Source organism: Phyllopteryx taeniolatus, chromosome 4, assembly GCF_024500385.1.
Source record: "Phyllopteryx taeniolatus isolate TA_2022b chromosome 4, UOR_Ptae_1.2, whole genome shotgun sequence".
Lineage (NCBI taxonomy): Eukaryota > Metazoa > Chordata > Actinopteri > Syngnathiformes > Syngnathidae > Phyllopteryx > Phyllopteryx taeniolatus.
In genome coordinates this window covers 31,408,102-31,435,243 of record NC_084505.1, presented here as the reverse complement: position 1 = coordinate 31,435,243, position 27,142 = coordinate 31,408,102, and the positions used below count along the sequence as shown (strand labels likewise).

The 27,142-nt window shown below is 41.9% G+C and overlaps 5 protein-coding genes across 14 annotated transcripts in view; 3 read left to right on the top strand and 2 right to left on the bottom strand.

Moving 5' to 3' along the window:
* Positions 1 to 20: 20 nt before the first annotated feature.
* Positions 21 to 8,628, top strand: pglyrp2 (peptidoglycan recognition protein 2). Of its 2 annotated transcripts, none has more exons than XM_061771682.1 (4): positions 21 to 537; positions 1,376 to 2,236; positions 3,475 to 3,685; positions 8,490 to 8,628. In XM_061771682.1, exons 1-4 carry the CDS (start codon positions 462 to 464, stop codon positions 8,494 to 8,496), a joined length of 1,155 nt encoding a protein of 384 aa, XP_061627666.1. In that variant the 5' UTR covers positions 21 to 461; the 3' UTR covers positions 8,497 to 8,628. The 2 variants fall into 2 exon arrangements, with proteins under 2 accessions (XP_061627666.1, XP_061627665.1); XM_061771681.1 differs by lacking the exon at positions 8,490 to 8,628 and adding an exon at positions 4,175 to 7,381.
* A 1,106-nt stretch (positions 8,629 to 9,734) lies between these two features.
* LOC133477192 (lysozyme g-like) lies at positions 9,735 to 12,133 on the top strand. 3 transcript variants are annotated; one of them, XM_061771684.1, is made up of 6 exons: positions 9,735 to 9,847; positions 10,018 to 10,044; positions 10,139 to 10,216; positions 11,248 to 11,444; positions 11,749 to 11,887; positions 11,959 to 12,133. In XM_061771684.1, the coding sequence occupies exons 2-6, from the start codon at positions 10,041 to 10,043 to the stop codon at positions 12,093 to 12,095; spliced, it is 555 nt and encodes a 184-aa protein (XP_061627668.1). In that variant the 5' UTR covers positions 9,735 to 9,847; positions 10,018 to 10,040; the 3' UTR covers positions 12,096 to 12,133. The 3 variants fall into 3 exon arrangements, with proteins under 3 accessions (XP_061627668.1, XP_061627667.1, XP_061627669.1); XM_061771683.1 differs by having other exon boundaries at positions 9,742 to 9,871; XM_061771685.1 differs by having other exon boundaries at positions 9,778 to 9,871; positions 9,987 to 10,044.
* A 972-nt stretch (positions 12,134 to 13,105) lies between these two features.
* LOC133477188 (lysozyme g-like) lies at positions 13,106 to 17,014 on the top strand. The gene is made up of 8 exons (XM_061771679.1): positions 13,106 to 13,267; positions 14,131 to 14,186; positions 14,720 to 14,975; positions 15,502 to 15,541; positions 15,653 to 15,730; positions 15,820 to 16,016; positions 16,600 to 16,738; positions 16,810 to 17,014. The coding sequence occupies exons 2-8, from the start codon at positions 14,176 to 14,178 to the stop codon at positions 16,944 to 16,946; spliced, it is 858 nt and encodes a 285-aa protein (XP_061627663.1). The 5' UTR covers positions 13,106 to 13,267; positions 14,131 to 14,175; the 3' UTR covers positions 16,947 to 17,014.
* A 563-nt stretch (positions 17,015 to 17,577) lies between these two features.
* LOC133477187 (zinc finger protein Gfi-1b-like) lies at positions 17,578 to 20,875 on the bottom strand. Of its 3 annotated transcripts, XM_061771677.1 has the most exons (7): positions 20,686 to 20,875; positions 20,389 to 20,568; positions 19,213 to 19,425; positions 18,978 to 19,129; positions 18,798 to 18,890; positions 18,352 to 18,520; positions 17,578 to 18,173 (listed from the first exon to the last, which is right to left on the bottom strand). In XM_061771677.1, exons 3-7 carry the CDS (start codon positions 19,391 to 19,393, stop codon positions 18,004 to 18,006), a joined length of 765 nt encoding a protein of 254 aa, XP_061627661.1. In that variant the 5' UTR covers positions 19,394 to 19,425; positions 20,389 to 20,568; positions 20,686 to 20,875; the 3' UTR covers positions 17,578 to 18,003. The 3 variants fall into 3 exon arrangements, with proteins under 3 accessions (XP_061627661.1, XP_061627660.1, XP_061627662.1); XM_061771676.1 differs by having other exon boundaries at positions 20,389 to 20,875; XM_061771678.1 differs by having other exon boundaries at positions 19,213 to 19,397; positions 20,389 to 20,875.
* Positions 20,876 to 21,784: 909 nt separating this feature from the next.
* Positions 21,785 to 27,142, bottom strand: part of evi5l (ecotropic viral integration site 5 like) — a 32,133-nt gene continuing 26,775 nt past the window's right edge. For all 5 annotated transcript variants that reach the window (XM_061771669.1, XM_061771672.1, XM_061771668.1 and 2 more), the window contains one exon: positions 21,785 to 26,823. In XM_061771669.1, coding sequence (XP_061627653.1) covers positions 26,515 to 26,823 — 309 coding nt within the window. In that variant the 3' untranslated portion in view covers positions 21,785 to 26,514. The remainder of the gene's footprint in view (positions 26,824 to 27,142) is intronic.

Genomic DNA, 27,142 nt, shown 5'->3' with positions numbered 1-27,142 from the left:
TATTAAAACTATGAAAACAAACTGAACATAATAATATGAATAACATTAATAATCATCGTCGTTAGTTTAAAGAGATAAAGAAAACAGACATTCAAATTTGGAATCTGAATAAACCCCATAAATAGAAAACGAGCGGATGGTTGCAAAGTACTTGTCAAAACGCCACAATCAGGACGGACGAACGGTAATGATGGATTTTCACTTGATGATTGATGATGTCGTGACCTTTGCACCTTGCGTGGGGGGTGGGGTCGCTGTTTTGCTCCCGATGCAACGTTCTGTGGGCTGAATCAATATTTGTAGCTGTGTGCTCGTCCTTACGGGCACAAGTGCACGCAACACACACGTCGAGTCAGCCTACTCAGTTTGGGAACAACATCAAATTTGAAAAGAGGCCGCATGCCTTTACTTCCGTCTTCCTCACTGGCGTTCTGGGTCATCTTTTGTTCATTTCAGCCGCGATGGCGTCTTTTCGAGTGTCACTCTTCGTGTTGGCGTCATCCTACTGCTTCGCTTTAATGTCAAGCAGGCCGGCAGGTACGTTTCGGATTTCCGCCACGTACCGTGTTATTGCCTTTACGAATTGCAAACGCACATGCAGAAAATAAAACAGGAGGAGTGCAGTTGGTATGTGAGTATTAAAAAACAAAACAAAAAAAAAACAAGATGAATACGAGACCAACTGTGTGAAACAAAATGGTTGTTACAGATTCATTTGCAGTTTTGGCCTAAATTTAATAGCTTTGTGTTAAACTAAACAGGCCCAGATTTCACACTAAGTTCGTCATTATTTCAGTATACAGTACTGGATATACTTTTAGTTTTTTTTCTATTTAGTGAGCTTTTTCTAATGTAAAATATTTGCCTGGGCCCCAAAAATGAGATTTGGAAACACTGATCTAGAGAACAAAGTGTTTCGGCCATCTAAGACCTGTGTTAATATTATTCCTGCAACAATACTGTTGTGCAATTGCGCAATCAATGGATTGTTGGCCTTAACATTTTTTTTTTTTTTTTTTTTTCTGAATGCCAAAAATGTGTGCATATTGTAGGTATTTGGTTTCAGGAATGGTTGAGAGGTCACATTTCATCACATGTTAACAAATTTTTTTTTTTTTTAAATTGTAATCTAATTAAGTAATCACACAAATTTTATGTATCGATAACATTCAAATGGAATGACGTCCAGTGACTACAGCACAGTTCTACGTTACTCTCGAGTAACAACTGCCGAACTGGCTTGACATGGGTGATAAAGAGTGACCTTTTATTTTGTTACACTCTCTGACCAGACAATAAAAAAAAAAAAAAGTATCTTTGATTTGATACGCAGGAGGTGAGAAGTGACTTGCATTCTCCTCTTCTCCGCTGTTAGGTGTCCACCTGCGGAGTATGCACAACTTCATCCATGCGGTGCAGCAGGTGGAAGAGTCCAACCCGGGTCTGTCCCCCTTGGCGCTGGTCAGGGCCCTGCGCAGGACCGCCGGCCACGACGACGCCATGACGATCCACTTCCTGGGTGCTTCTAATAACCTCACAGACGCTATGGGGCTAGAGACGGCCATCCTCAACGCCTCATCCTTCAGCTTTTTTGACAAGGCCGTCCACCACATCGTGACAGACAGCGGCGAGGAGCGAGGCGTGGCGCTCGCCCCGGACGGCACCACGATCGGCCTGGCGCCTTTGCTTCTGGGGATCGAATCTGGACTCAAAGCCAAGCAGGAAGCGACCTCGGCCGTCGGGCTCTTTCCGCTCACCTTGGGAAGGACGCTCGGGTTATCCTTCCTCAGCCTCCAGGACATCCCGGTGTCTCATCGCCTGGGGCCCGACGGGTGCTGGGACAGTGTGGCGCGCCCCAAGGTGTTCAAACTGTCTTGGCCCGCCACCCTGGCCACCGACGCAGTTATTCACGGCGGTATGGATGGCGTAATACTGGGCACGGGTATCAGCCAACTACCCAAATCGGAGGAGCCGCATGCTCTTAGTGAGATCCTGAAGGAATATTATAGTTTTACCCTGCATGCGGGCCAGGGTCTTGATACCTTGTCCAGACACGTTAGTCCAACGCGAAGGGAGATCTCTCGATCTATTCTGGAGCCGCTTGACCTCCAGGTGGAGGTGATGGACACGCTCGCGCTGGTCTGGAGTTTGGAGAAGACTGAGTGGATCGCTCTGGACACTGGAGTCAACAAGGCGGTGAAGGAAGGACTAGAGGCATTTGTGCACAAGTACTGGGGTAAGTCACTACATTATCCCTTGAGATCAAACCAAATCCGTACCCTAACCTTGACCTTAACACTAACCTAAGACCTAACCCTAACCCTCTTAATTCAGGCTCCACTTATTCTATCTCCTCTCCCTTTTTCTAAATCTTAACCCAACCCAGCTTTTTCCTTTTCCAACCCTAACTAGACCTCCTCGTCCCCCCCCCACCTTCCCGTTTTTTCCCTTCCAGCCCTAATCTAAAATTTCTCTCATTTTTTTCCCCATTTAGTTTTCCATTAAGAATTTCCCTAGACCCCCCTCCTCCTCCCCCTTTCTTCCTTTCTACCCTCTCCTGATATTATCCTAACCCTAACCCATCTTCCCCCCTCATAATCGTAACCCCAAAAAATAAACCAAAAAAACGCCCCCCCTCTGTTCCCCGTCTCAACCTTTTTACCCCCCTCATTTTAAAATTATTTTTCCTTCCCTCACCCCCACAATTCCCCCTTTTTTTGCTCCCTTTGCATTTGATTTTTTTATCTAATCGACGCCTCTTTTTATTCTAATCCTAACCACAACCCCTTCAATTCCCCCTTTTCCCCCTCTTTCATGTATGTGATTTTTAATTTATTCTCTCATTTATTTCTCTTTTTGTAATCCTAACCTTAACCCCCTCAACCCCCCGCCCCCCTCTTTTCACCCCTCTTGCATTTGATTTTTAATTTAACCTATCCCTCTCTTTTCCTAACCCCCTCTGTTTTCTTTTTCCACCTACAATTATAAATTTATTTTCAAATTCTTTTTGGAGCAAGACATGACACAGTATGTTTTATTTATTTATTTATTTTTTTCAACTTTTTTTTGTTGTTGTCAAAAATCTTTTTTTTTAAATTTTTTAGTTATTATTATAAACCCAAAATATAATTGTTGAAACATATAAAAAATAATAGATATGATAGTCTCTTTTTCCGATAAGATGATTCAGTGCCTTACCCTTGAAAATTAACGTACGACCCAACCTTAGCCCCAACCGCAACCCTTAATCTCTACCTTAACCTTACCCCGTTGACAAAAGGATTTACAATGTATAGTTGCCCCTCACATTTATGGACCTTTGTTGATCAGTGAAAATGTAACTAATGGCTAAGCACGAATGTTTTTTTTAAAAGCTACCCACCTTCTGCAGCATCTTACACCTTGCAGTCTTAAAAAAATACAAATAAAACACATAAACACATAAAACATAAACGGCCTTTTTTTCCCCTGCAGATTGTCCTCAAATCATCTCTCGCTGCCAGTGGAGGGCGAAGCCTCCCAAGGAAACCCCCACCCCGCTGTCTTTGCCCCTGGGCTTTGTCTACGTTCACCACACCTACGACCCCTCGCAGCCCTGCCTGTCCTTCCCAGCGTGCTCCCAGAACATGCGAGCCATGCAGCGCTTCCACCAGGACGTCCGCAACTGGAGCGATATCGGATACAGGTGACACGATTTTTACCTTTGACTATTTGATTTTTTAAACAGTTAATGCTGCTAAATTGTTGCTTAAAACATATGAAAAACAGTTGGAATTTGCGAGAAAAATGTGTTTTATGAGATAGAAAAAAAAAAGAAGAAAAACGCAGTTACGAGAAAAGAGTCCACAGCAATCCCGACAGTATTTTCTATACATAGCCTACGCTGTCTTAACGCTAACATACAATGGGAAACTCCATAGGCACACGGGCTAACAATTAGCATTAATGTGGTGGATGTAATCTTGAAGCAATGGACATTTGAACGTAGATGGTGAAGCAACATATGTAAATAGAAAATATAATAATACGCATCACAAGGCACCACTGGACCTGTGTGTTCTATTTATATGCCAGATTTCCACCTACCCGGGTGGGGGGGTCTGCAACGCCATTGCCATTGCGAGTAGTTTGCGTGAAACACGCGTGTTCATGTTCCTGCGTCCTGTCCCGTCAGCTTCGTGGTGGGCTCGGACGGTTACGTCTACGAAGGCCGGGGCTGGAACCTCCTCGGCACGCACACGCGAGGACACAACAACCTCGGCTACGGCGTGTCGGTCATTGGCGACTACACGTCCGCTCTTCCGTCGCGTCACGCCACGGACCTTCTCCGCCATCGCTTGACACGCTGCGCGGTGGACGGAAGGAGGCTCGTGGCCAACTACACCGTCCGTGGCCACAGGCAGATGGTCAACTACACTTCCTGCCCCGGGGACGCCTTCTTTTCTGAAATAACGCGCTGGGACCATTTCAGACACTGACCCTCTACAGTATATGCTTCATAAAATACAAGATCATTGCTCATGAGACCAATAGGGACGCGTGGCCATTCCCTTATGGCAAATTTCAACTCCAAAAGAAACCATATTCATCATGACCAATAGGTTTTTTCGCAGCATACGAATTGGATTTTGCTGGCATTTTTTTAGTTTCACCCGTTATTAACTGGTTTAAAGTACAGTGGACCCCCACGAGCGGCACGGTGGCCGACTGGTTAGAGCGTCAGCCTCACAGTTCTGAGGTGCGGGGTTCAATCCCCGTCCCCGCCTGTGTGGAGTTTGCATGTTCTCCCCGTTCCTGCGTGGGTTTTCTCCGGGCACTCCGGTTTCCTCCCACATCCCAAAAACATGCATGAATTGGAGACTCTAAATTGCCCGTAGGCATGACTGTGAGTGCGAATGGTTGTTTGTTCCTATGTGCCCTGCGATTGGCTGGCAACCAGTTCAGGGTGTACCCCGCCTCCTGCCCGATGACAGCTGGGATAGGCTCCAGCACCCCCGCGACCCTAGTGAGGAGAAGCGGCTCAGAAAATGGATGGATGGATGGACCCCCACGATTCGCGTGGGATTGGGGCTGCGAATAGCCAAAATCCACGGATAATTGATGCCCTTTATAGTGGTATTAGAAATACAACCCCAATTCCAATGAAGTTGGGACGCTGTGTTAAACATACATAAAAACAGAATACGATGATTTGCAAATCATGTTCGACCTATATTTAATTGAATACACTACAAAGACAAGATATTTAATGTTCAAACTGATAAACTTGATTGTTTTTAGCAAATAATCATGAACTTGGAATGTTATGGCTGCAACACGTTCCCAAAAAAGCTGGGACAGGGTCATGTTTACCACTGTGCTACCTTTTCACCTTTTCTTTTAACAACATTCAATCAACGTTTGGGAACTGAGGACACTAATTGTTGAAGCTTTGTAGGTGGAATTCTTTCCCATTCTTGCCTGATGTACAGCTTCAGCTGTTCAACAGTCCGGGGGCAGGCCAGTCTAGTACCCGCATTCTTTTACTACGAAGCCACGCGGTTGTAAGACGTACAGAATGTGGTTTGGCATTGTCTTGCTGAAATAAGCAGGGGCGTCCATGAAAAACACGTTGCTCGGATGGCAGAATATGTTTCTCCAAAACCTGCATGTACCTTTCAGCATGAATGGTGCCTTCACAGATGTGTAAGTTACCCATGCCATTGGCACTAACACAGCCCCCATAACATCACAGATGCTGGCTTTTGAACTTTGTGTCCATAACACTTTACGTTCTTTTCCTCTTTGGCCTGGAGGACACGATGTCCACAATTTCCAAAAGCAAATGGACTCGTCGGACCACAGAACACTTTTCCACTTTGCGTCAGTCCATCTTAGATGAGCTCGGGCCCAGAGAAGCCGGCGGCGTTTCTGGGTGTTGTTGATAAATGGCTTTTGCTTTGCTTAGTAGAGTTTCAAGTTGCACTTACGGATGTAGCGCCGAACTGTATTTACTGACATTGGTTTTCTGAAGTGTTCCTGAGCCCATGTGGTGATATCCTTTACACATTGATGTCGGTTTTTGATGCAGTGCCGTCTGAGGGATCGAAGGTCACGGCTATTCAATGTTGGTTTTCGGCCTTGCCGCTTACATGCAGTGATTTCTCCAGATTCTCTGAACCTTTTGATGATATTATAGACCGTAGAGGATGAAATCCCTTGCAATTGTACATTGAGGAACATTGTCCTTAAACTTTTTGACTATTTTCTCACGCACTTGTTCACAAAGAGGTGAACCTCGCCCCATCATTGCTTGTGAATGACTGAGCAATTCAGGGAACCTCCTTTTCTACCCAGTCATGGCAGCCACCTGTTCCGGATTAGCCTGTTCACTTGTGGGATGTTCCAAAAAGGTGTCTGATGAGCATTCCTCAACTTTCTCAGTATTTTTTGCCACCTGTCCCAGCTTTGTTGGAACGTGTTGCAGCCATAAAATTCCAAGTTAATGATTATTTGCTAAAAACAATCAAGTTGATCAGTTTGAACATTAAGTATCTTGTCTTTGTAGTGTATTCAATTAAATATGTTGAACATGATTTGCAAATCATTATATTCTGTTTTTATTTATGTTTAACACAACATCCCAACTTCTTTGGAATTGGGGTTGTATATATATTATTTTTAACTCAAAAAGATTCTTGAATAAGCGAGGATAAACCACCAGTAAGCATTTTCAGGTTTGGTTCCCCCCCCCCCCCCCCAAAATGAGGGAAAAAAATGGAAGAAAATTAAAAATATAATCTTCAAATATATATACAGTACAGTGGTACCTTGATTAAAGAGTTTAATTTGTTCTGTAACTTTTTTTCGATGTATATGCAAATATTTTAATGTTATGATTTATCCCTCTGCATAACAACAAGCAGTCAACAGTCACAGTCATTTAGTACCATACTGCTGGGATAAAGTCATTTGAGTTATGAAATTTTATAATTAATCAGGAATCTGATACATTAAAAACAATACATTAGTAATCTGATGAATTAAAAACAACAACACCGTCTACTATATTGGTTGTTGCTCCACTAATGCAATACACAAAAAGATTATTTGTCAGTTGCGGGTGGGACCAATGGCTTACTAAAAAGGAAAGTAAAAGTCAGACTGAACTCATGTAATGTTTCATGAAGTTATGGCTTTCTCTTGCCATACTTTTACTTTCTCCACATAACATTTGGATTATTATTTGGATTTTTATTTTACAATTCAACACGTTTTATGGAAAAAAAAGACAATGTAATAAAACCGTATTTTAAAATGTAAGCCTTATTCTGTAAACCTAAATATTTGCTGTCATACGACTATTCTATTTTTTTTCTCATAAGATACATTTTCCCCCATATTCCGACTTCATTCTCCTTATTTCCCCATTTACAATATTATACATCACATTATAATAATATTATAATATTACAACTTTATTCACATAAGAGATTTTTTTTCCACAAAAAAATTTGACCATACAGTATTATTAGCAAAAAAAAAAAAAAATTCTTTTTTTTTTTTTTTTTTTAAGCTATAGCTGACAGTGAATGTCTTTCCTGAGAAATGGAAAGTAAAAATGTCTCATTGGCCATAGACATTGATAAAAGAGTGAATAAAGGTTACGTCAAAAAAAAAAAAAAAGTGCATATAAGGGAAAACAGAAAGCTGGTGGAACAGTGAACAAGGCCGAGTAGCTGGAAGACACTCAACAGCAACATCAAGACAGGTAAGCTATCTATTTGCGAATAACATTTCACAAATACACGGTGGTTCCCTCGCTGCGTTAAGCATATGACTAAAATTGCAACTTCTAAAGCAGACTTTTTCTGTCTGTAGGCGGTCACACATTGACGAAGACGATGGGTGAGAGCGCCTTTCCCTTAGGCCGAAATTTCCTCCTGTGCTGTCCAATCCGGCCCGTAGGGATGGAGAACACAATCACCGCTATTTTAAAATAAAAGTAACTTTTGTTCCTAATTCTGTCCACTGTGGGGTGCACTGACAACACTTAAATTACATTGATGCACTTGTGGAAGCCAAACAATGTGAAGTTTAGAAACGTTCTAAGACATTGAATATTACAAAATTTCAGTCAAAAGCTTCACTTCAAAAGAGATTGGTTTGTTGGAACCTTCCCCCCCCCAATGCACTGCCACAACTTACATTTTTATGTACACATTTACAAAGGATGCATAACTGAATGGTGCACGCTCACTGATTCATAATACTGTTGAAATAATTTTTGGTTACAAATTTCAAACTGCTCATATGATTTGCAACAAGATAATAATGAATACATGTGAATATTTCCCGAAAGTACTTGTAATTATTTGCACCAAAACAATTGGGGAAAACCAATAAAATGGCACTTCAAAAAAAAAGAAAAAAGAAATAAATAAAAATAAATTAGTATTATTATTTTTGGTAATACATGAACATTGTTAATACCCCGTCCCTCTTTGAAGGTGTTAGAGCGTCGGAGCACATGGCCGAAACGGATCTGGCCAGAATGAACAAGTACAAGGGCATCATCCGGAGAGTAGGAGCGCAAAAGGGAATTGATGCCGCTATTATCGCCGGCATCATCTCCAGAGAGTGCAGGGCTGGAAATACACTGCAAAATGGCTGGGGAGACCATGACAACGCCTGGGGACTCATGCAGGTCGGTAGCGCACGTTATAATGAGGAGGCTTTTAGCGTGAAAACAACGCAGTGGAGAGAAGCCCTTGTCGACACTAAATAAACGCGAGTCAAAACCTGGCTTGTGTTCATGTATTGACCACATTAAACAAACTGTGAAAATCATTTTTCACCACAGCAACTTTGAGTTGTTTGTTTTTTTCAGGCTCCTCTTTAGCAGGTAAAATACTCTATAGGGTTGAAGTCCGAAGATTAAAACAAAGTATAAAACATGGCGGGGCAACTTTTTTTTATTTTTTTTTTTACGTTTGATTTCTATACCAGTTCGAAGTCAACTGGGATGGGCTCCAGCACATCTGCAACTTTATCAACCGCTCCCATTTCCAATTTGTTTGGGAAATGTCATTGCACCGTGTGAAACACAAACTCAAACAATGCAAACCAATGACAACATTATGGTGCTTAAGTCCCCACCCGGTTGCAGAAACCAGTTCATTCACAAAGATGATTCATTTTTTTAGGGTTGGGCATTGGCTTACATACTGAAAGGAAAATATAACAAATTATATTGCCATGTAAAATGACTTTTAAATACGTTCACATATTTTATTATTCTTGTCCAATTAAAGTTTTTTATTGTAAGCTTATGACTTATTTCCCCTCATGATATTTTGACTTACTTATGTTTTATTTTTTTTTACTAATATCAAAACTTATTATTCTCCTAATATTGCAACTTTATTCTTCAGAAGTTGTGACTTTTTTTTTCTTCCTGTAATAGTACAACTTAATTCTCGTAAGATTATGTCTTTATTATTGTAGTATTTTGACAGTGGCTCTGTAAAAATGTACAACATTATTCACTTAAGCTGACTTTTTTCACAGAAGTGTTTGACTATTAGTAGTATTATCATGAAAACAGCTTTAAAAAAAGAAAATAAAAGCTATAGCCGACAGTAAACATCTACCCCGCGAAAGTGAAAGTAAAAGTAACGCTTTGTATAAACTCATTGGTCTCAAACACTGGGGAAATTCCCCCGGGTGAACTGCACAAACAAGGAGTGCACATCCTGACAAAGGAAGCAACTGCGCAGACAGTAGTAATAGAGGAAGCACAGTATATAAAAGCAGAAGTAGAAGAAACGACAGAGAGCTCATACAACACGGAACAACAGCAAGACAGGTATCATCCATCCATCCATCTCAGGCACGTTCAAATTATTTACTATTATATGACAATGTGGAAATAAATGATGCTTATCATCTATTGCCTACTCGTACTACTAATGCTCATTTGATAATTTTTTTCCTGTGTTATGTAGTGAAAGTAAACTGGACTGTTTCTGTCTGTAGGTGGTCACACATTGACAAAGACGATGGGTAAGAGCGCCTTTTCTTAGGCCGGAATTTCCTCCTGTGAGCTGAAAATGCTGATGAGCAGTCCTGTGACTGTAATTGGAATTTGCATGTTTAGGTCACGGGGACATCACGAAGGTTGACACATCCGGGGCATCCAAAAAAACAGCTGGGCAAGATAGGCTGCCATACGACGGTAACAGCGTCCCCTTCGCCCCCCAACCTTTATTTACTCAGGGAGTAATACATCTAATCACAGGGCGATACACTGTATCAGGAGGACCATCTATAGACCGGCTCCAGAAGTGATTAAAAAAGCTTGCGCCAGCTGCTTTTTACAGTACAGAGGCAGACAAGATTTATTTCTGCAAGATTGCCAATAAAGGTTTCAGTTTGATACTTTTAACCCTTTCAAAGCAGTCCCCATCAACAAGTAGTTATTTGAATCAACAAAAAGTCTTTTGGGGAAGATAATCCATTTCGATTTGTTTGAATGTAACTAATTTACGTTTAGCAAGTGTGCTTTGGCTGCACATAAATCAGACTGTAGGTTTTGCAACGCTAGAGATTGAGTAGATGATTGCGTCACCCACATACAGATGAATTCAACAGTTTTTTTAAAATACTAATACTGAAATCATTAATATAGAACAACAACAGTGGTCCTAAAACAGACCATTGTGGCACCCCTTTGCAGAAAATTTGATCAGTAACCATCAGCTACCACAGCTTAAGTTCTGCTCGATAAATAGTTCTCAGTGTAGTTATAGGATTTATTGTCAACGCCAATGGTGTACAGATGCTCTCGATCAGGGGTGTCAAACTCATTTTTGTCACGGTATACACAACACATTGATGAATAACCGGTTTTGAAATCAGAAGCCTATAAAAACATGTTTTCGACTATTACATTTCTTTTCAAAGTGGGATGGGTCACAAAAAAGTGCTTGCAAATATCTCAATGGTGTTACACCAGAGCACAATGAGCAATTTTGATTTGCTTCCGCGGGCCACATAAGATGATGTGGCGGGCCGGATCTGGCCCCCCAGGCCACCAGTTTGACACCCGTGCTCTAGCTGAAGTAAAGTCGGGTCAACTGAGTCCAAAGCTTTATGGAGATTGATAAAAACGCAATAAAGTTTGTCCACTTTATGGACTGACGCCATCATGCTCCCCCAAAACCAACGGGCTAACTACCCACCTTGGTGCGGTATCTCTCTTTGAAGGTGTGCCGGCGTCCAACACCATGGCACAAACGGATGTGGGCAGGATGAACAATTACAAGGTCATCATCCAGAAAGTAGCAGCGCAAAAGGGAATTGATCCCGCCATCATCGCTGGCATCATCTCCAGGGAGTCCAGGGCTGGAAACGTACTGAGGAGTGGCTGGGGAGACAACGGCAACGCCTGGGGACTCATGCAGGTCGGTATTAGGTTAAAATGAATCCTAGCTCTGACCAACCTGTGCGGAGTTCGCCTCTTCTCTTCGTGTTTGTGTGGCTTTTCCACGGGTATGCTGGCTTACTTCCACATTCCAATAACGTTGCGTTAGGTTAATTGAAGGCTCTGGAATTGCTCATAGGTGGAATGCAAGTGCGGTTGGTTGGGCAGGGCGGGGACCGAAATGAGGCGACATTCAAATATTGTTAGCAGTTTGAAAACTCAAACATTTGACCTCCTCGTAGGAAACTCTGTTGCTCTCCTTTCTACTTCACGGTAACGTGTAGGTCGATAAGAACTATCACACCCCACGAGGTGGATGGGACAGCGAGGAACACCTCAGCCAAGGCACGGATATCCTGATCGGCTTCATCAATCAGATCAAGAACAAGTTCTCCGGCTGGACTGCGGAGCAGCAACTCAAAGGTTGAATTGTCCACTTTCACATTGACGAACCCGCCATCTTGTGGCTCATTTTGCACTGAACCTCTCTGCAGGCGGGATCGCGGCCTACAACACTGGTGTGGGAGGCGTGCAAACCTATGAAAGGATGGACGTGGGCACCACCGGAGACGACTACTCCAGTGACGTCGTTGCCAGAGCTCAGTGGTACAAAAGCCAAGGAGGCTTTTAGTCCTTGTCAACTATGAATAAACACGAGTCAAACCTGGACTGCGTTCATGTCTTGACCAAGTCTTGACCTGATGCTTTTCCAGGCCTTCGCCACATCTCTTTGAGTTGTTGTTTTTTTTCTTCACAGTTTTCCCCTCTATCGCCTCTTCAGCAAATAAAATGCTCGATGGCAAGGGGGTGTCAAACAAATGTTTGTCGCGAGCCACATCGTAGTTATGGTTTCTCTCGGAGGACCGTGATGACTATGAACCCATATAACATAAAGGCATGATCGCCACATATCGTATACACAACAAATAGATGGATAACTATTTTTGAAATCAGAAGCCAGTAAAAAAAATAATAAAATTGTTCAACTATTTTTCTATTTATTTTAAAAGCGGGATTGAAAACAAAATGCTTGCAATATCTCAATGTTATTAAAAGTGAAGAGAGTTTGGCATTTTAGCATGAATCGAGGAAGTCGACATGATTTGCCTTCGCGGGCCACATAAAATTATGTGGCGGGCCAGATCTGGCCCCTGGGCCTTGAGTTTGATACCGACACCTTTTTTTTTTTTTTTTTTTTTAAATTTGAACTGTTCTTGCAAATTTCTTGATTTTAACCTCATATTTTCACATGTTCATGTCCTCTTACGGTTAACTCTTATTATTATTATTGATCTGTTTGGATTCTATTTGAGCTGTTGTTGTCTCGATCTTTAATTTTCTTTCCAACAACCAAGCGTACACATTCAGCGCTACTGTTTGAATCATCAAGTGTAACAGGACACACTTGGGCAACAAAACACATAACCGTCACTCACATGTCCCAATACTTTTTCTGCATGAAAACTAGGTGGAGGTTTCAACAAAAGGTGTTGTACCAGATCCAGATATGAATACCTTGAAATAAAAGATGAGCTAATGATTGCGTGCCAAAAATAAAGCAATTTGACAGCTCAATAAAGAAATTGAGCTGTGAACAAAATACAATGCAGATGATCGCATGGGCGTCAGTTTCCCTTTGTGTGTTCTGCTAATGAAAGTTGTTTGGTGGTGACGGTTCGCCAGCTGCGGGAACTGGAAGGACAAGTAGGGAACATATGAGGGTATAAAGAAGTAGAGGAGACGGAAAGCGGACCATTGGCTTCACAAAAGGCCGCGTGAACACCAACAAGAATCAAGTCACAGGTGAGTGCAACGACAAGGAGAGCAAAATGAATACTCAACGATAAGGAAAATTAAGACAATGACACTGAGACAAGCTTATCGAGATAAATCTATACGTAGTCTACAATTGAAAGCAGCAGTGAACTTGCAATTGTGACAAAACCTTTTGGGTATTTCATCACATTTGATAGAGAATCAATTGAGATTTTGACTCCGATTTACTGTTCACATCTTTTTTTTTTGGTTATTTTAAAGCTTTGCGTGTGAACCGGGATATCTCATCAGCAGTGGTGGGAGTTAACGAAGTACAATTAACTTTGTTCCTCGACTCAATTCGATTTTTCGGGCCTTGAGATACGACTTAAATTCGTTCCTTGACAACACTTGTAACTCAAGACACTACCTTAAATCGTCTTTCTCCATTAAAATGAATGGAAATGCCATTCATCTGTTTTAGCCTTTTTAACACACAAAAAAATGTCGTTTTGAATGTAAAACATACAGTAACGACATAGATAGAATTCAAAAGAATGAAACCAGTTTTTGTCAGTCGTGTCTGTATAATACAGCTCCAAGAATGATTTGTGACCTATAAAGCAATAACTTGGTGAATGGTTCCATTTAAAGTTGCATCAAATGATCCTTATCGGCCATTTAAGCAGCTATGGCGAGCTTAGCTAACTATCCCACAATGCCGAACTACACAGACGGAAAAATAATTAAACACATTTGTTTTAAGTTCATAAAGTCAATGTCAAACTGTTACTTCAGCTTAACAAAAAGTACGTGAATAGGTTGTTAGATTTGTTTGAGAAAATTAAACAACAAATAAATGGGTAAAAAGTCATAAGTATATATGAATTTTTGCCATCTCTTGCACACAGGATTTTATACCGAGGTGAATTTGGACAAGTCACCATTTCCACAAGATGTTGATGTGGTGAGAAAAGCATACATTTTGGGGGAAAATGATATTTTATGACAGATTGATTATTCACCAGGCGGCACGGTGGACGACTGGTTAGAGCGTCAGCCTCACAGTTCTGAGGACCCGGGTTCAATCCCCGGCCCCGCCTGTGTGGAGTTTGCATGTTCTCCCCGTGCCTGCGTGGGTTTTCTCCGGGCACTCCGGTTTCCTCCCACATCCCAAAAACATGCATTAATTGAAGACTCTAAATTGCCCGTAGGTGTGACTGTGCGTGCGAATGGTTGTTAGTTTGTATGTGCCCTGCGATTGGCTGGCAACCAGTTCAGGGTGTACCCGCCTCCTGCCCGATGACAGCTGGGATGGGCTCCAGCACGCCCGCGGCCCTAGTGAGGAGAAGCGGCTCAGAAAATGGATGGATGGATGATTATTCACCTATATTTACATTTAAATACAAATGAGTCCAGTTCAATTCGGTGTGTACACTACACTTGTGTGTGCGTGTGTCAGTCAGACTTTTTGTTTTGTCCCTGTTTATGTTCCCGCAGGCTTATTCTGTTGTGGTGTGGCTTCAGTAGTAGTGTTGACCTTCCTCGGTTGGTACGCAGTTCTGCATCCTCAACGGCCGTACCTTCTGTCGCAAGCAGCATTTATACCACTGCACGGACCACTGCAGGCACCATTGGGGGCAGCACCGCAGGGAGTGCCACAGGGAGTACAGCTGGGACCACTTCAGGGCGCACCGCAGGGAGCACAGATGCGGCCTACGATTGGCCAGAGGTCACCTCAGAGACTGCCGGGCCAGTGAGCGTGACTGGCATATGCCAATTTGTTATTGACCACAAATTCTGGGGATGTGACCCAACGAGCAGAGAGATTCTCTTAATATGCGTCCACTTCTGCAGATTGTTCAAATGATTAGTTACGGTAATCCCTCGTTTATTGCGACGGTTAGGTACCCGACCAACCCCCGCAATAGGTGCAATCCACGAAGTAGCGGAAACATATTTTTGGGATTATTTATACATATTTGACACTTATTAATCTTCCCGAGACTCCTATTAACCTTTAGCGCTCTCCCATAGTCTTATAAACACTTTCTATACTCTTAAAACACCTTTGAAACTTCTCAATGTACAGTAATGCACAGTAGTATTGTACACTATTTACATTTAATTCCATGTGTTGTAATGTTTCCTTTTTTTTTCTTGGTACACTCAAAATCCTGCCATATGGTGAATTAAGTGTGATATGAATATGGAGAGAGAGAAAAAATCGGAAGATCTAGAAGTAGTATTAATTTAACTCGTTCTCTCTTGTCTGCTTAAAGGTGACCATGCCGAGAGGAATGGAAGAGGAGAAAGATAATGGTGAGAGTGGTTTTTGTGCTGGAATATATTAAGTGTATTACAATTACCACATGTTCAGCTTGTCAGCTGCTCAAAACGCAAAAAGTAGTCAAATTAATCTAATGATTTTAGATTATGGCCAAATCTTAAAGGTCGACACAAACGGGGCGTCAGAGAAAACAGCTAGACAGGACAAACTAAAAACCAAAGGTAATGGCGTCCACTCGCTATCAGATCTTCATGCTCCCCAAGACTGTCGCCCAGCCAGCCGCCTCTTTGTGGTGTTTCTCTCTTTGAAGGTGTGACAGCATCCAACACCATGGCGCAAACAGATCTGGCCAGACTGAAAAAGTACAAGGATGTCATCAAGAAAGTGGGAGGGAAAAGGGGGATTGATCCCTCTATCATCGCTGCCATCATCTCCAGAGAGTCCAGGGCTGGAAATGTTCTTAAAGATGGCTGGGGAGACAACGGCAACGCCTGGGGACTCATGCAGGTTGGTAGCACTCGTTCTAATGACGCGATAGTGGAAATAGTTGAAATAGTTTTGGATCCAGGGCAGGTGCGCTCGAGGTTATCACATCCGCTTCACAGTTCTAGGATGGACATCGAATTTGCAAATCCTCTCCGTGCTTATCTGGGTTTTCTCTGGCTTCCTCCCACATCACAAAAACATGCGTGTGAGGTTCCGTGAAAAATCAAAATTGTCCATAGGTGTGAATGTGAGTGTGAACGGTTGTTAGTCTATATGTGCCCCTGTTCTCCACCAAAGTTTGCTGGGATAGACTCAGGCTCACATGTGGCACTGTGAAAAAAAAAAAAAACTCTTATGTATAAATACTTATAAGTAAATTAAAAGTAAACAAAGTAAACACTATTAAGTAATTCATGCCCACATCGATGCCGCAAGATGGCAGCAAAGCTATGACCTGACTGAATGTGGCTCCTCCCTTCAGTTTAACATAGGTTAAATGGTTGTTTGTTAATATATGCCCTGCGATTGGTGTGGCAGGAAAATGGAAGGATGGATAGTTTCTAATCCAGAAGCAATCCTCATCTTCCAATTTCATTATGTGTAGGTTGATAAAAGGTTTCACAATCCACGAGGTGGTTGGGACAGTGGGGAACATCTCTGCCAAGGCACGGATATCCTGATCGGCTTCATCGATCAGATCAAGAAGAAGTTCCCCAACTGGACTCCAGAGCAGCAACTCAAAGGTTAGCTCGTCCACTCTCACATTGACGCATGCGCCATCTTGTGGCTCATTTTGTACTCAACCTCTCTGCAGGCGGGATCGCGGCCTACAACATTGGTGTGGGAGGCGTGCAAACCTATGAAAAGATGGACATGGGCACCACCGGAGACGACTACTCCAGTGACGTCGTTGCCAGAGCTCAGTGGTACAAAAGCCAAGGATGCTTTTAGCGTGAAAATGAAGCAGTGGAGGAAAACCCTTGTCAACAAACACTGAATAAAAATGACTCCAAGTGCCAGTGTGTTTCCGTCTTGTTCATCACCAAGTCCAACAAACTCTGAAAATGAATTGTTTTATTTTCCAGGGGCAGGGCGTGTTTACGCCCTTCAGTCTCCTCGTCAGCATGTAAAATGCTCTATAGGGTTGAAGTCTGAAGATTTACTACGTCAGTCTAAAATGTGGATGGGTAGACTTTCGAGCTAAATGGCCACATTTATTGTCATAGTACAGATGGTCAGGTTATTAAAAATGAGGATTAAAAAAGTTATTAGTAACAATAATACATATAAAGTCGACACACTCCTGGTTGTCGGCCTCATTTTTTAAAGTACAAAAACCTGACATTTGAACATTAATAACAATATGGGCCAGATTAAAGAAGAAATGTAACACTTTCCTTTCCATTTCACTATATTTTTGTCAATTCAAAATTCACGAAATCGTCTGAAACATTTACACCAAGAAAGAAAAGGAGTAAGTCGGCTCTTCTTTTTACAGTTTTAGGCATGACTTGACTTTCAACTGTTTCTGATAGATTAATATTGCAATTGCAGTTAAAAATGTCACCCAAATGAATGCAAAAATGGTCAAATGTTTTTATAATGTCAGAGGTTTTAGAGGTGGAGGCGGCGCCTTCAAGTTTTAGATGCAGTGCAAACCATGTGTGCATATACAACATTTTTTATTTGTTGAAAGGATCAGGAAAGGAGAAAAAAAAAAAAAAAAAAAGTCCAGCGTGTAACAATTGGCAAGATGTCAACTGTATTACTGTGCTAACTTTGCCAACTTCATCTAGTCTTAGTTGCATTGCCTAAAACACATCAAGTCTCCAAATTCCATGAACCTAACTAAGCTCTGGTTTCAATTTGTGCTGCTCCAAATGTAGGCAGCAAACCTGAACTAGTTGCGCCTCGTCTCCTATTTGCTGCCAAGCTCCTGTGCCCACCGAAGCCTCCAAGAATTGCAGCGCGGTGTGAAAGAGGCTGGTGTGCGTGTAACCTGGCCGTGTCAGCGGCGGGCACAGTGGTGGTGCCACAGGTCCACCGGCTCCTGGAAGCTGAAGAGGCAGCGAGGGCAGCGGTGGGGCCAGTCACCTTGGTGCTTGCGGCTGTGTGTGATGAGGTTGGAGCTCTGGCTGAAGCCTTTGCCGCATATGTGACACACGTGGGGCTTCTCGCCTGCCACACGAAGCAAAGGATACGGCGTGGTCAAACTCTGTGGCTTTACTGGCTTATCTTTTGTTGCGACAAAGGATGTCTCTAAATCTGGGTGTGCGCGATACGTTAAGCGGCGCAGACACATAAGAGTTCTTATGACATGACATCAAAATATTAATTAGCGCGGGCCGAGACCCACCCGTGTGTATGAAAGTGTGCTTTTTCATGTCCGACTTCTGGTGGAAGCGCTTGCTGCAGTACTGGCAGGCGTAGGGCCGCGTGTCGGAATGGATGAGCAGGTGAGTGGACAGCGTGGACGAGCGCTTGAACACTTTCCCACACACGCTGCAGCCAAACGCCCTGACGTCCTGACACACACAAGCACATTTCAGTCAAATACTTGTTTCGAAATACATGATACATGTTTGAGGATAATTGGTGAAAACGTGCAGAGAGTGAGAAAAGTATAGTAACTCAACCAGCTACAAATGAAGCCTAAACATCAAATATTGTCATAATACTTTCTCTTGAAACCATCTCGTCTAAATAAATGGACATTGTGGACGTTTAAAGTTCGTTTATCATTTTTATCATTCATAAGAACCCCATTATTGGTACCACATAAATAAACCCATAGATTGTTACCTTGCCCTTGCATGATTGACCCTCCGTTGTGTAGGACCTGATTCCATGACACTTATATAGGTGACTCTTAAAACTAAATAGATGGGTAAATACCTGCAAAAATACAAATAAATAACATACATCTGCAAGGCGACATTTACTAGTCCAATGCGGTTGTATTATAATCTAGTTATAGCCCACTTTGCCACAGAGTGGACACTCTTGACCGTCAGAAATCGTCTTTGCGTCGTCACAGTCGTTCTGATGAGAGACGCCCAGTCCTGATGAGTTTTGGCTGTCCGAAGCCATGCGATGTCTCGGCCACGTGATAGACTCTTCAACTTTGTTTTTGTCTATGAGGAACACAATAAATATAATTTTAACATCTTGAATGTATGCTAGTTAACTGACTTTTTTTTTTAAGGGTGCAGATTACCTTCACAGTGTTGGTCACGAGGAACCGGCTGCAGCGATTCGACAGCAACCGTGCCATTACCCTCTGTGGCGTCCCCCAGGGATGAGTCTCGGGGCCCCCTTTCGTTTTTAGCGAGGCTCCTTCTCTGCTCTGACCGAAGTGGATTCAGCCCTCCTCGCTTTACCAAGAAGGAACGAGGCATCGCTCTGGAGGGAAGACAACCCGATACTCGTTCTGTAAAGCAATCATGTTGATTAATGAAAGGAAGTCTGCAGTCAATATGATCAGTCACACTCATGTTGTAAGTATATTCTCCGCCCTTGAAAGACTGCAAACCATTTGGAAACACCATGGTAGTTCCAGTCTTGTTTAATTAATACTAAAATAGCATGCAGTATTTGAGCTGTACACCAGATAGCAGCAGAAAACCAATTTGGCAAGAGGTATCACGCCGCTTTTATTTACACGCATTACAGTACACATTGTAGCTTGTAGCCACCGTCGGTGTGTCAGGGTAAATTAAGAAGAAATGTGACAGAAATCGGAGTATAGTTTCAATGTAATAACTATGTATTGTTTCATAGATACCCTTAGTTTACTACTAATACTATTGTATTACTAGTTTACCTCAATTGCCTCCAGGTCGGCAATATAAATGAGAAACTGTTCTCAATTGCCTTAAAGAAAAAAATAATAATTTAAAAAAAAGTTATTGTATTGCCATACCGAATCACATCAGAACTAAAAAAAAAAAAGAAAAAAAAAAAGCCTGTTCATCAGGGAATCTCCCTAAAAAATTAAATTGTAACAATAGTAGTAATAATAATTCCAAATAATAAATCACACAATAAGAAAATAGGTTGTTTTAAAATTTACCATTCATAATTGTTGCACTGTACATGTATACAAGACATTTATTCATTTTCTCTTTAGCTATTTTAGTAATTGTAAAAAAAATATTTTAAAACATTTAAGTTACTGCAATGACGAAGAACAGTTACAAAACAATTCCAAATTGTATACAAATGTGAAGATTAATAGAATATATTATTCATTATTGTTACACACCTCACACAACATTTAATAAAATGGGCACAATAGGTTAAGAGCTCACCAAGTCAACACTATAAAGCAGTCTCCAAAACGGAAACTGAATGCTGAGTTGAATTTGGGTAAATAGTGGATGTAAAAACTCACCAGAAATGAGGCGCACCCCTGAAGCAATCAGGCACAAACTACTAAAACAAGTGAGTGAATGAAGATGAAGTGAGGTCAGTGATTTTGAGGACTCTAAAGCTCTCTTGAGAAGGAAGCGCTTTCATCTGTGACGCGACAACCGCACTGCTTCCTTACACAAATGCCACATTGTGCACATTCCTGTCAAAGCAAAAATCTGGTCAATTACAAACCACAGTTGAGTGCACGTTGAACACTGCACAGGCAATGTCGAAAGCGAGGCACACACATATCGACAACAAGGCCGAATCCCCTCACTTCAAAGTCGACAAAGGCCCGATTGGTGGACGTCTCTGAAACATTATTGTGAGCGATTATCCTGTGGTGCTTGGAAAATGGTCGGGGGGTCGATGATCGTAAATGTTAAACCTGTTCAGTATTTACGAATCCAGTTTGCAGAGCTTAAAACACAAACGGTTCTTCAATGTTTTTTTTTTCTACTACTACAACTCTTTCATCCTCTGCATTTTCAGGCGGTCGAGTTGCTCTGTGGCACCATGCTGCCTCTCACAGGTGAGTCTTGGTATTGCGAAAAACATCTAGTTTGGGGGAGGAGACTCGATCGTTGCTGGAGACATGGTTGTGTGTATAGTGTAGTATGCTGTGCAGTACAGAACATACTGCAGTGGTGACTTGACTTAAGAGTTGAATTCATTACGTGATCACACTTGTAACTCAAAACACTACAAAAGTTTGTAGTTTTTTTATTTTATTGTTTTAAAATAAGCAAATAGCACTCTACAGTATGGCATTTTCTGTAATAACAAACAGAATGTAAAAGAATTAAACAGCATGCGTGTCAATGTCATTCAATGGCATTGTGCTGCTCCTGGTGTATGCAATATGGTCACCAGGAGGCAGTATAATACATCCATCCATCCCTTATCTGTAGCGCTTTATCCTCATTAGGGTCGCGGGCGTGCTGGGGCCTATCCCAGCTATCTTCGGGCGAGAGGCGGGGTACACCCTGCATTGGTCGCCGGCCAATCGCAGGGCACAAAGAAACAAGCAACCATTCGCGCACACATTCACATCTAAGGGCAATTTAGAGTCGTCAAGCAACCTACCATGCATGTTTTTGGAATGTGGGAGGAAACCGGAGTGCCCGGAGAAAACCCACGCAGGCACGGGGAGAACATGCAAACTCCACACAGGTGGGGCCGGGATTTGAACCCCGGTAATATAATACATAAATACACAAAAATGATCACAACACCTCACTAAGCTGCAGCAAAATTGGATTTGATTTTTTTCAGATAATATATGGCTGAGTATTGTTATATTATCTGTCAACATGTGTTGTTGCACTGTTTGTGTTCAAATATCTGGTGCGACATAAAGCGAGACAAGCTTTCACAAAGGTCAAAGTTTTATTTAGTATTGTACATGGGATACAGAACACTGAAATGTCTTTCATCATACTAGACTTTATAGAAGCTTTAGTTTTGCGACAAGTATATCAGTCAAAATGCGAGAAGAGGGGGAGAGAGGATGACGAAAATGTTGGACACCACATTGCGTCAAGTTGCCTCAATCAGCAAAAGTCTTGCTAATAAGGTGTTCAAATACGACAAGGGGTGTGGAGGGAGTATGTTCTGTACGTTTATGGCACGTGAATGATGATCATGAGGGGAAACGGATGGATGGCAGTGGTCAAAATGAAGCAAGTATCACCCAGTATTCTGTAGATTAAAAAAAAAAAAAAAAAAAAAAAAAGTTTGTCACAGTAGTTGTCGTCACATCAGAGCACCGTCACTTTAAAGCTGACGTGTTGTGATTTTCTGAATTTTGAAGTCTATAATTGGACAATGAAATGTGAAGTAGTGTGCATGGTGTGCTGCCTTTGACGATGAATGAAATGTTTTTGAAATAATGAGCCCGTGTTCAATTGTTGAGTGGTGCTCGACGTTCCTTGCCCTGCATGTAGGTGCGTCTCAATAAATTAACATAGTGTAAAAAAAAGTTCATTTCAGTATGTGGTTAAAAAAATAAAAATAAATGTTTTTTAAAAAGTCCCTTGTCGATAAGATTCACAAAACGCAGGCTTCCATTAGCCACAAGCTATCATCATCAAATGATTATTAATAAGTGTGTTGTTAGGCATTTATTTCTACAACGGCTTTTAACATTCCAATGTGCCTTTCCAACATTGGAAATTTCTCACTTTTATTGAACGCAGCGTTAGTAATTGACACAATCTGCTGAGAGTCCAAAAGTCCAATAATTTCAGAGCGGATAACTTTGGTTTGTGAAAAATAAAAGCTCATTCGTGTTGAGCGAAATGTACATTTTGATCTTTGATTGCGTTAAAACGGTTAAGAAACTCCACACAGGTAGGTCGGAGTCGATTTTCAAAACCCGAACATTAGAAACATTTTTTTTTTGTCAATGTCTTTATGTCTCAAAAGTGTTCTCTGTCAATTGACTGTCTGTTGTCGTACTAGAGCGGCTCCAACAACCGGAGACAAATTCCTTGTGTGTTTTTTTTTGGACATACTTGGCAAATAAAGATGATTCTGATTCTGAAATATGAGGCAGACCTGCTACGCATTAATTCCACCTGGCGGCCAGGGCCAACAATCAAAAAAGGAAGAATCTCAGCCTCCGCAGTCTGGTTAAGCTTAAGAAACAGAAGGAAGTTTTACAACATCGCTAACACTGATTCCAGTGGCGAGATGGGCCTTGTGACATGGACCGCTAAAAGGCTGTTATTTGCAACAGTACGCTTGTCAATACTACATCCTCTTTAACCCTTTTGATGGCTTCACGGGAAGATCCAATTTCATGTTTTCATTTTGGACGGCCGATCACGTATAAAGGAAAACGGGCAATTATAAACCAATGAATCAATAGCATATCTTGTGACTTTCTCTGTGTAGTGCAAAAAACCCGATACCCTGTTTATTGTCAGTCTTGACTCAAAAGCGACACTGCGATTTTAAATCTGACTGACATACTATTGTGTATATAGTTAATTTCTAAACTGAATATAATCAGCATTTGATATGCAAAATAGGCTCATGTTAGCATCCATTTCCACACGTTGTAGCTAACTGAAAATTCCCCCAGAGCCCGAAAACATGAATTTAAGCACTTGTATGAGACAAAGAAAAGTTAAGGGTAGTTTGACATTTTGGGAAATACATTTACCAGCTTTTTGCACAGACCTCAACCTCTCGTGTTGCGCTAGCATCTGTGCTAATGTTAATACTTGCAGTTGTCTGCGGTCCCAGTAAACCATTCCAACATTAAGTATACTTACCAAGGTCAAAAGTGTATTTGCCCCAGTTGTATATCAGTAAAAATTACACTTTACAAATTTAGGGGGAGCCTGGGAGCAGAAAAGCCCCAATTATTCCTACTTTAAAATGAGTGGAAATAAAATGAATGGAATCCAAACAAAAAAACCATACAAAATGTATATTCAGGACACTGAACTTATTTTATAATGGTAACTTTTATACTTTGCGTTTTGTTGGCTGGTCAGTCACCTGTATTTGGCCTACTTTTTGTCACCACAAGACTTTTTGGACCTTGTGACTGCTAGTATTCATTTGAGTTCCTCCGTTTGTGCTGTTTGTCAACAAGGAGCACCAAGCTAAATTACATTACAGTAGTTACATTTGATGTTTTGAGGTTACGAACGGCGCCAGAATACGTGGTCACGCGGCACAGGAAGACACCTTCAGTTACTGCCATACTGTTTTTTTTTGTCCCCCCCCCCCCATTTACTGCTTTACATTTATGGCCTAGCAATGTTTTGCAAATATTTACTGTAATTATGACTTTAATACAGTGACAGACTACGGCGTATTCTGCCTAACATACAAATTCGGGTTACATTACCTCCGTAGGAACAGAACATGCTCGTATGAACTTACTATTGTGTCCCGATTTACTAATTTAGTGGAAGAACGGAACGCATTTCAAAAAATGTCAAACTCTCCTTCAGCACGAAACACACACACACACACACATACCAGCAATGAACAACGATGACTTCATGTTGAGAAGAGACATCCCACTATGCACAAATGAAAGACGATAGCAGCACATGACGTGTCACCTTGCGTCACACCACACGGACGACAGTTCGCGGTGGCCCTCGGTTGGCACGTACAGGGCGGGCACGAGCCCCCTGTCAGTACCTCAAACACACTCCTATGGTTTGACACTTGATAGTAAAAATCATATCAAAATAAATTACATAACATAAATTACTTTAAAATACAAAAAAAAAAAAAAAAATATGATTTGGCAACGTTGGAAGTTTCTTCCTTTTTTCCCCTCCTTGAATAGGTTTGCACTTTGAACGTCCCGAGCATGTAGAAATGGTCAAGATGGGTGTACGGACGCCATTTGGCGATGTGAGCAAGATCCTCTGCTGCTGCTCGGGCCTGTTTTGATAACCACGAGACGGCTCCGCACTCGGCTGACAGACATTTTGTTGCGAAGGCAGCGAGGACTGATGTGCGAAAAAGATATTATCCGATATTCTAACTCAATCGGGAAGGAGAGTTCTATAATGGGCTGCCAGCTCATCGAGCATCATTGATGACTTTAGGAGCAGCAGGCTTGCAGGTCCATGTCAGTCTATTTAGTCTGTTGGGCTTGGATATGTACTGGAGTAGAGGACAGTTTTTGAGGTCCAGGCGTATCTCACAAAGAGGAGTACATCCCTCACACTTTTTGTCAATATTTTATGATATTTTTATGGGACAACACTGGGAAAAACATGGCACTTTGCTATAATGTGAAGTAGTGAGCTAACAGACTTGTGTAACAGTGTACATTTGTTGTTCCCTCAAAGCAAACTACACACAGCCGAGTCTAAACCACTGGCAACACAAGCGAGTGCTGTGGTGCCTTGAGATATGACTAATTCGTTCTGTGACCATGTTTGCAACTCAAATCGTATTCCCCCATTGAAATGAATGGAAACACCATTAATCAGTTGCAGATTACCCACCCCCCCCCCCCAAAAAAAACATCTGTTTTATAATTACGGAAAAATAGCACTATAAATTGTACTTCATAAAAACACACGAGTGATAACATAAATAGAATGTAAATAATCAGTTTGTACATCATGATTTAATGCTGCAACTCATTTCATTGTGCTGTTCCTGCCCGTCTTGGCCACCAACAGGCAATATAATACAGCCATGAAGACACAAAGGAACTTTTCATCAATGACAAATAATCTATTCCTGTGAATAGAGTTATATTACGTCTCTACATGTGTTGCTCCACCATTTGTAGACATCCGTTGCTTCTAAAACCAGGACTATAAATGCTAACGTTAGCATTAACATGTCAATGGCATTTTCCATTATATGTTAGCAGCAAGCTGGCGAGCCATTCTTGAAGCAACATTGTTTGGTTGTTTTCAACACACAGCGTGTAACTCTCCTTGTTATATGTTTGGTTTGATGGTAAACTTTGAACTGTGGTTGGCATTAAACAGGTCGAAGCCTCTTTTTTCATGACTTGTTGACTATTTGCTAAAGGCTTGTGTCTAGCAAAACCTCAAGTTGGGCTACACCACAAGGCCCCACTGTATTCCCCTAAATGAGAACGTTAAATTGGACCCAGTGTGTCAATCTTTTGTCCGGCCACACATTATTTCCTACATCCTAAAAATGGAAGGTGTAGGAGCCCAAGGTTTCAAACAACCACAAGTTCTGTGATATTCTTATGGAGGACTGGAAGAGGATTCCAGTGGCAACCTGTGAAGTTCTGGTTTACTCAATGCCCAAGAGAGTTAAGGCAGTAATGGAAAATAATGGCGGCCACACATATTGACACCTTGTAGACAATTTGGACATTTTTACTTAGGGGTGCACTCACTTTTGTTTCCTGCGGTTTAGGCATTAATGGCTGTGCATTGAATTATTTTGAGGAAACAGTAAATGTACACTATTATACAAGCTGTACACAGACTACTTTACTTTGTAGAGAAGTGTAATTTCTTCAGTGCTGTCCCGTGAAAAGATATTTATAAAATATTTACATAAATGTGAGGGATGCATTCACTGTAGGGAGATACTGTTCATCATCGTCGCCATAGCAACCCATCAGCACTCCTCAGTTCTCCATGGCCTCGGCGCACACCATACTGCCATACAGCTGCGGGGGGTCCGGGTGTGTCCGGTCCTCCGCCTCGCTGTCCGTGCTGCCTTCGCTGTCCAGGCGGGCGGACGGGTGACACGTGCCCGCTATGGCCGGGTAAAGGGCGTTAGAGGGCAGCGGGCTGTGGAGGAGGTCCTCATCAGAGCTCAGGTAGTCGCCCTCAGCCGAAGCCGGGCTGGCCAGGCAAAGATCCTGGTAGTTGGCGCCCACGCTGGAGAGCCTGGAGCCAGGGGGCCTGGCCTTCTGACCTCGCAATAGCCTGATCTGGAAACGCAAGGAGGATGTCACACTTTACAAACAACACTGCTCTCGTTAGCCAATACACAACAGTTGGCGGATACAGATTTACTTATAGCTCTCAATAAGTAACCAACTAAAAATATGTGTACGTTGAAACCCCGCATATAATCATGCTTTCATATTCGGGTCTTTTGGGGCAACCTATCCTCGATTACAGAGGACTGTGAATTGTGAAACTCTCCGAATAACTGATGCTCCCTTTACAATTGCTATGAATCTTTTAATTTTTTTGTTTTTAAACTGAAAAGGTGGGAGTTCAGGTATAAACAAAAGTGAATAAGCA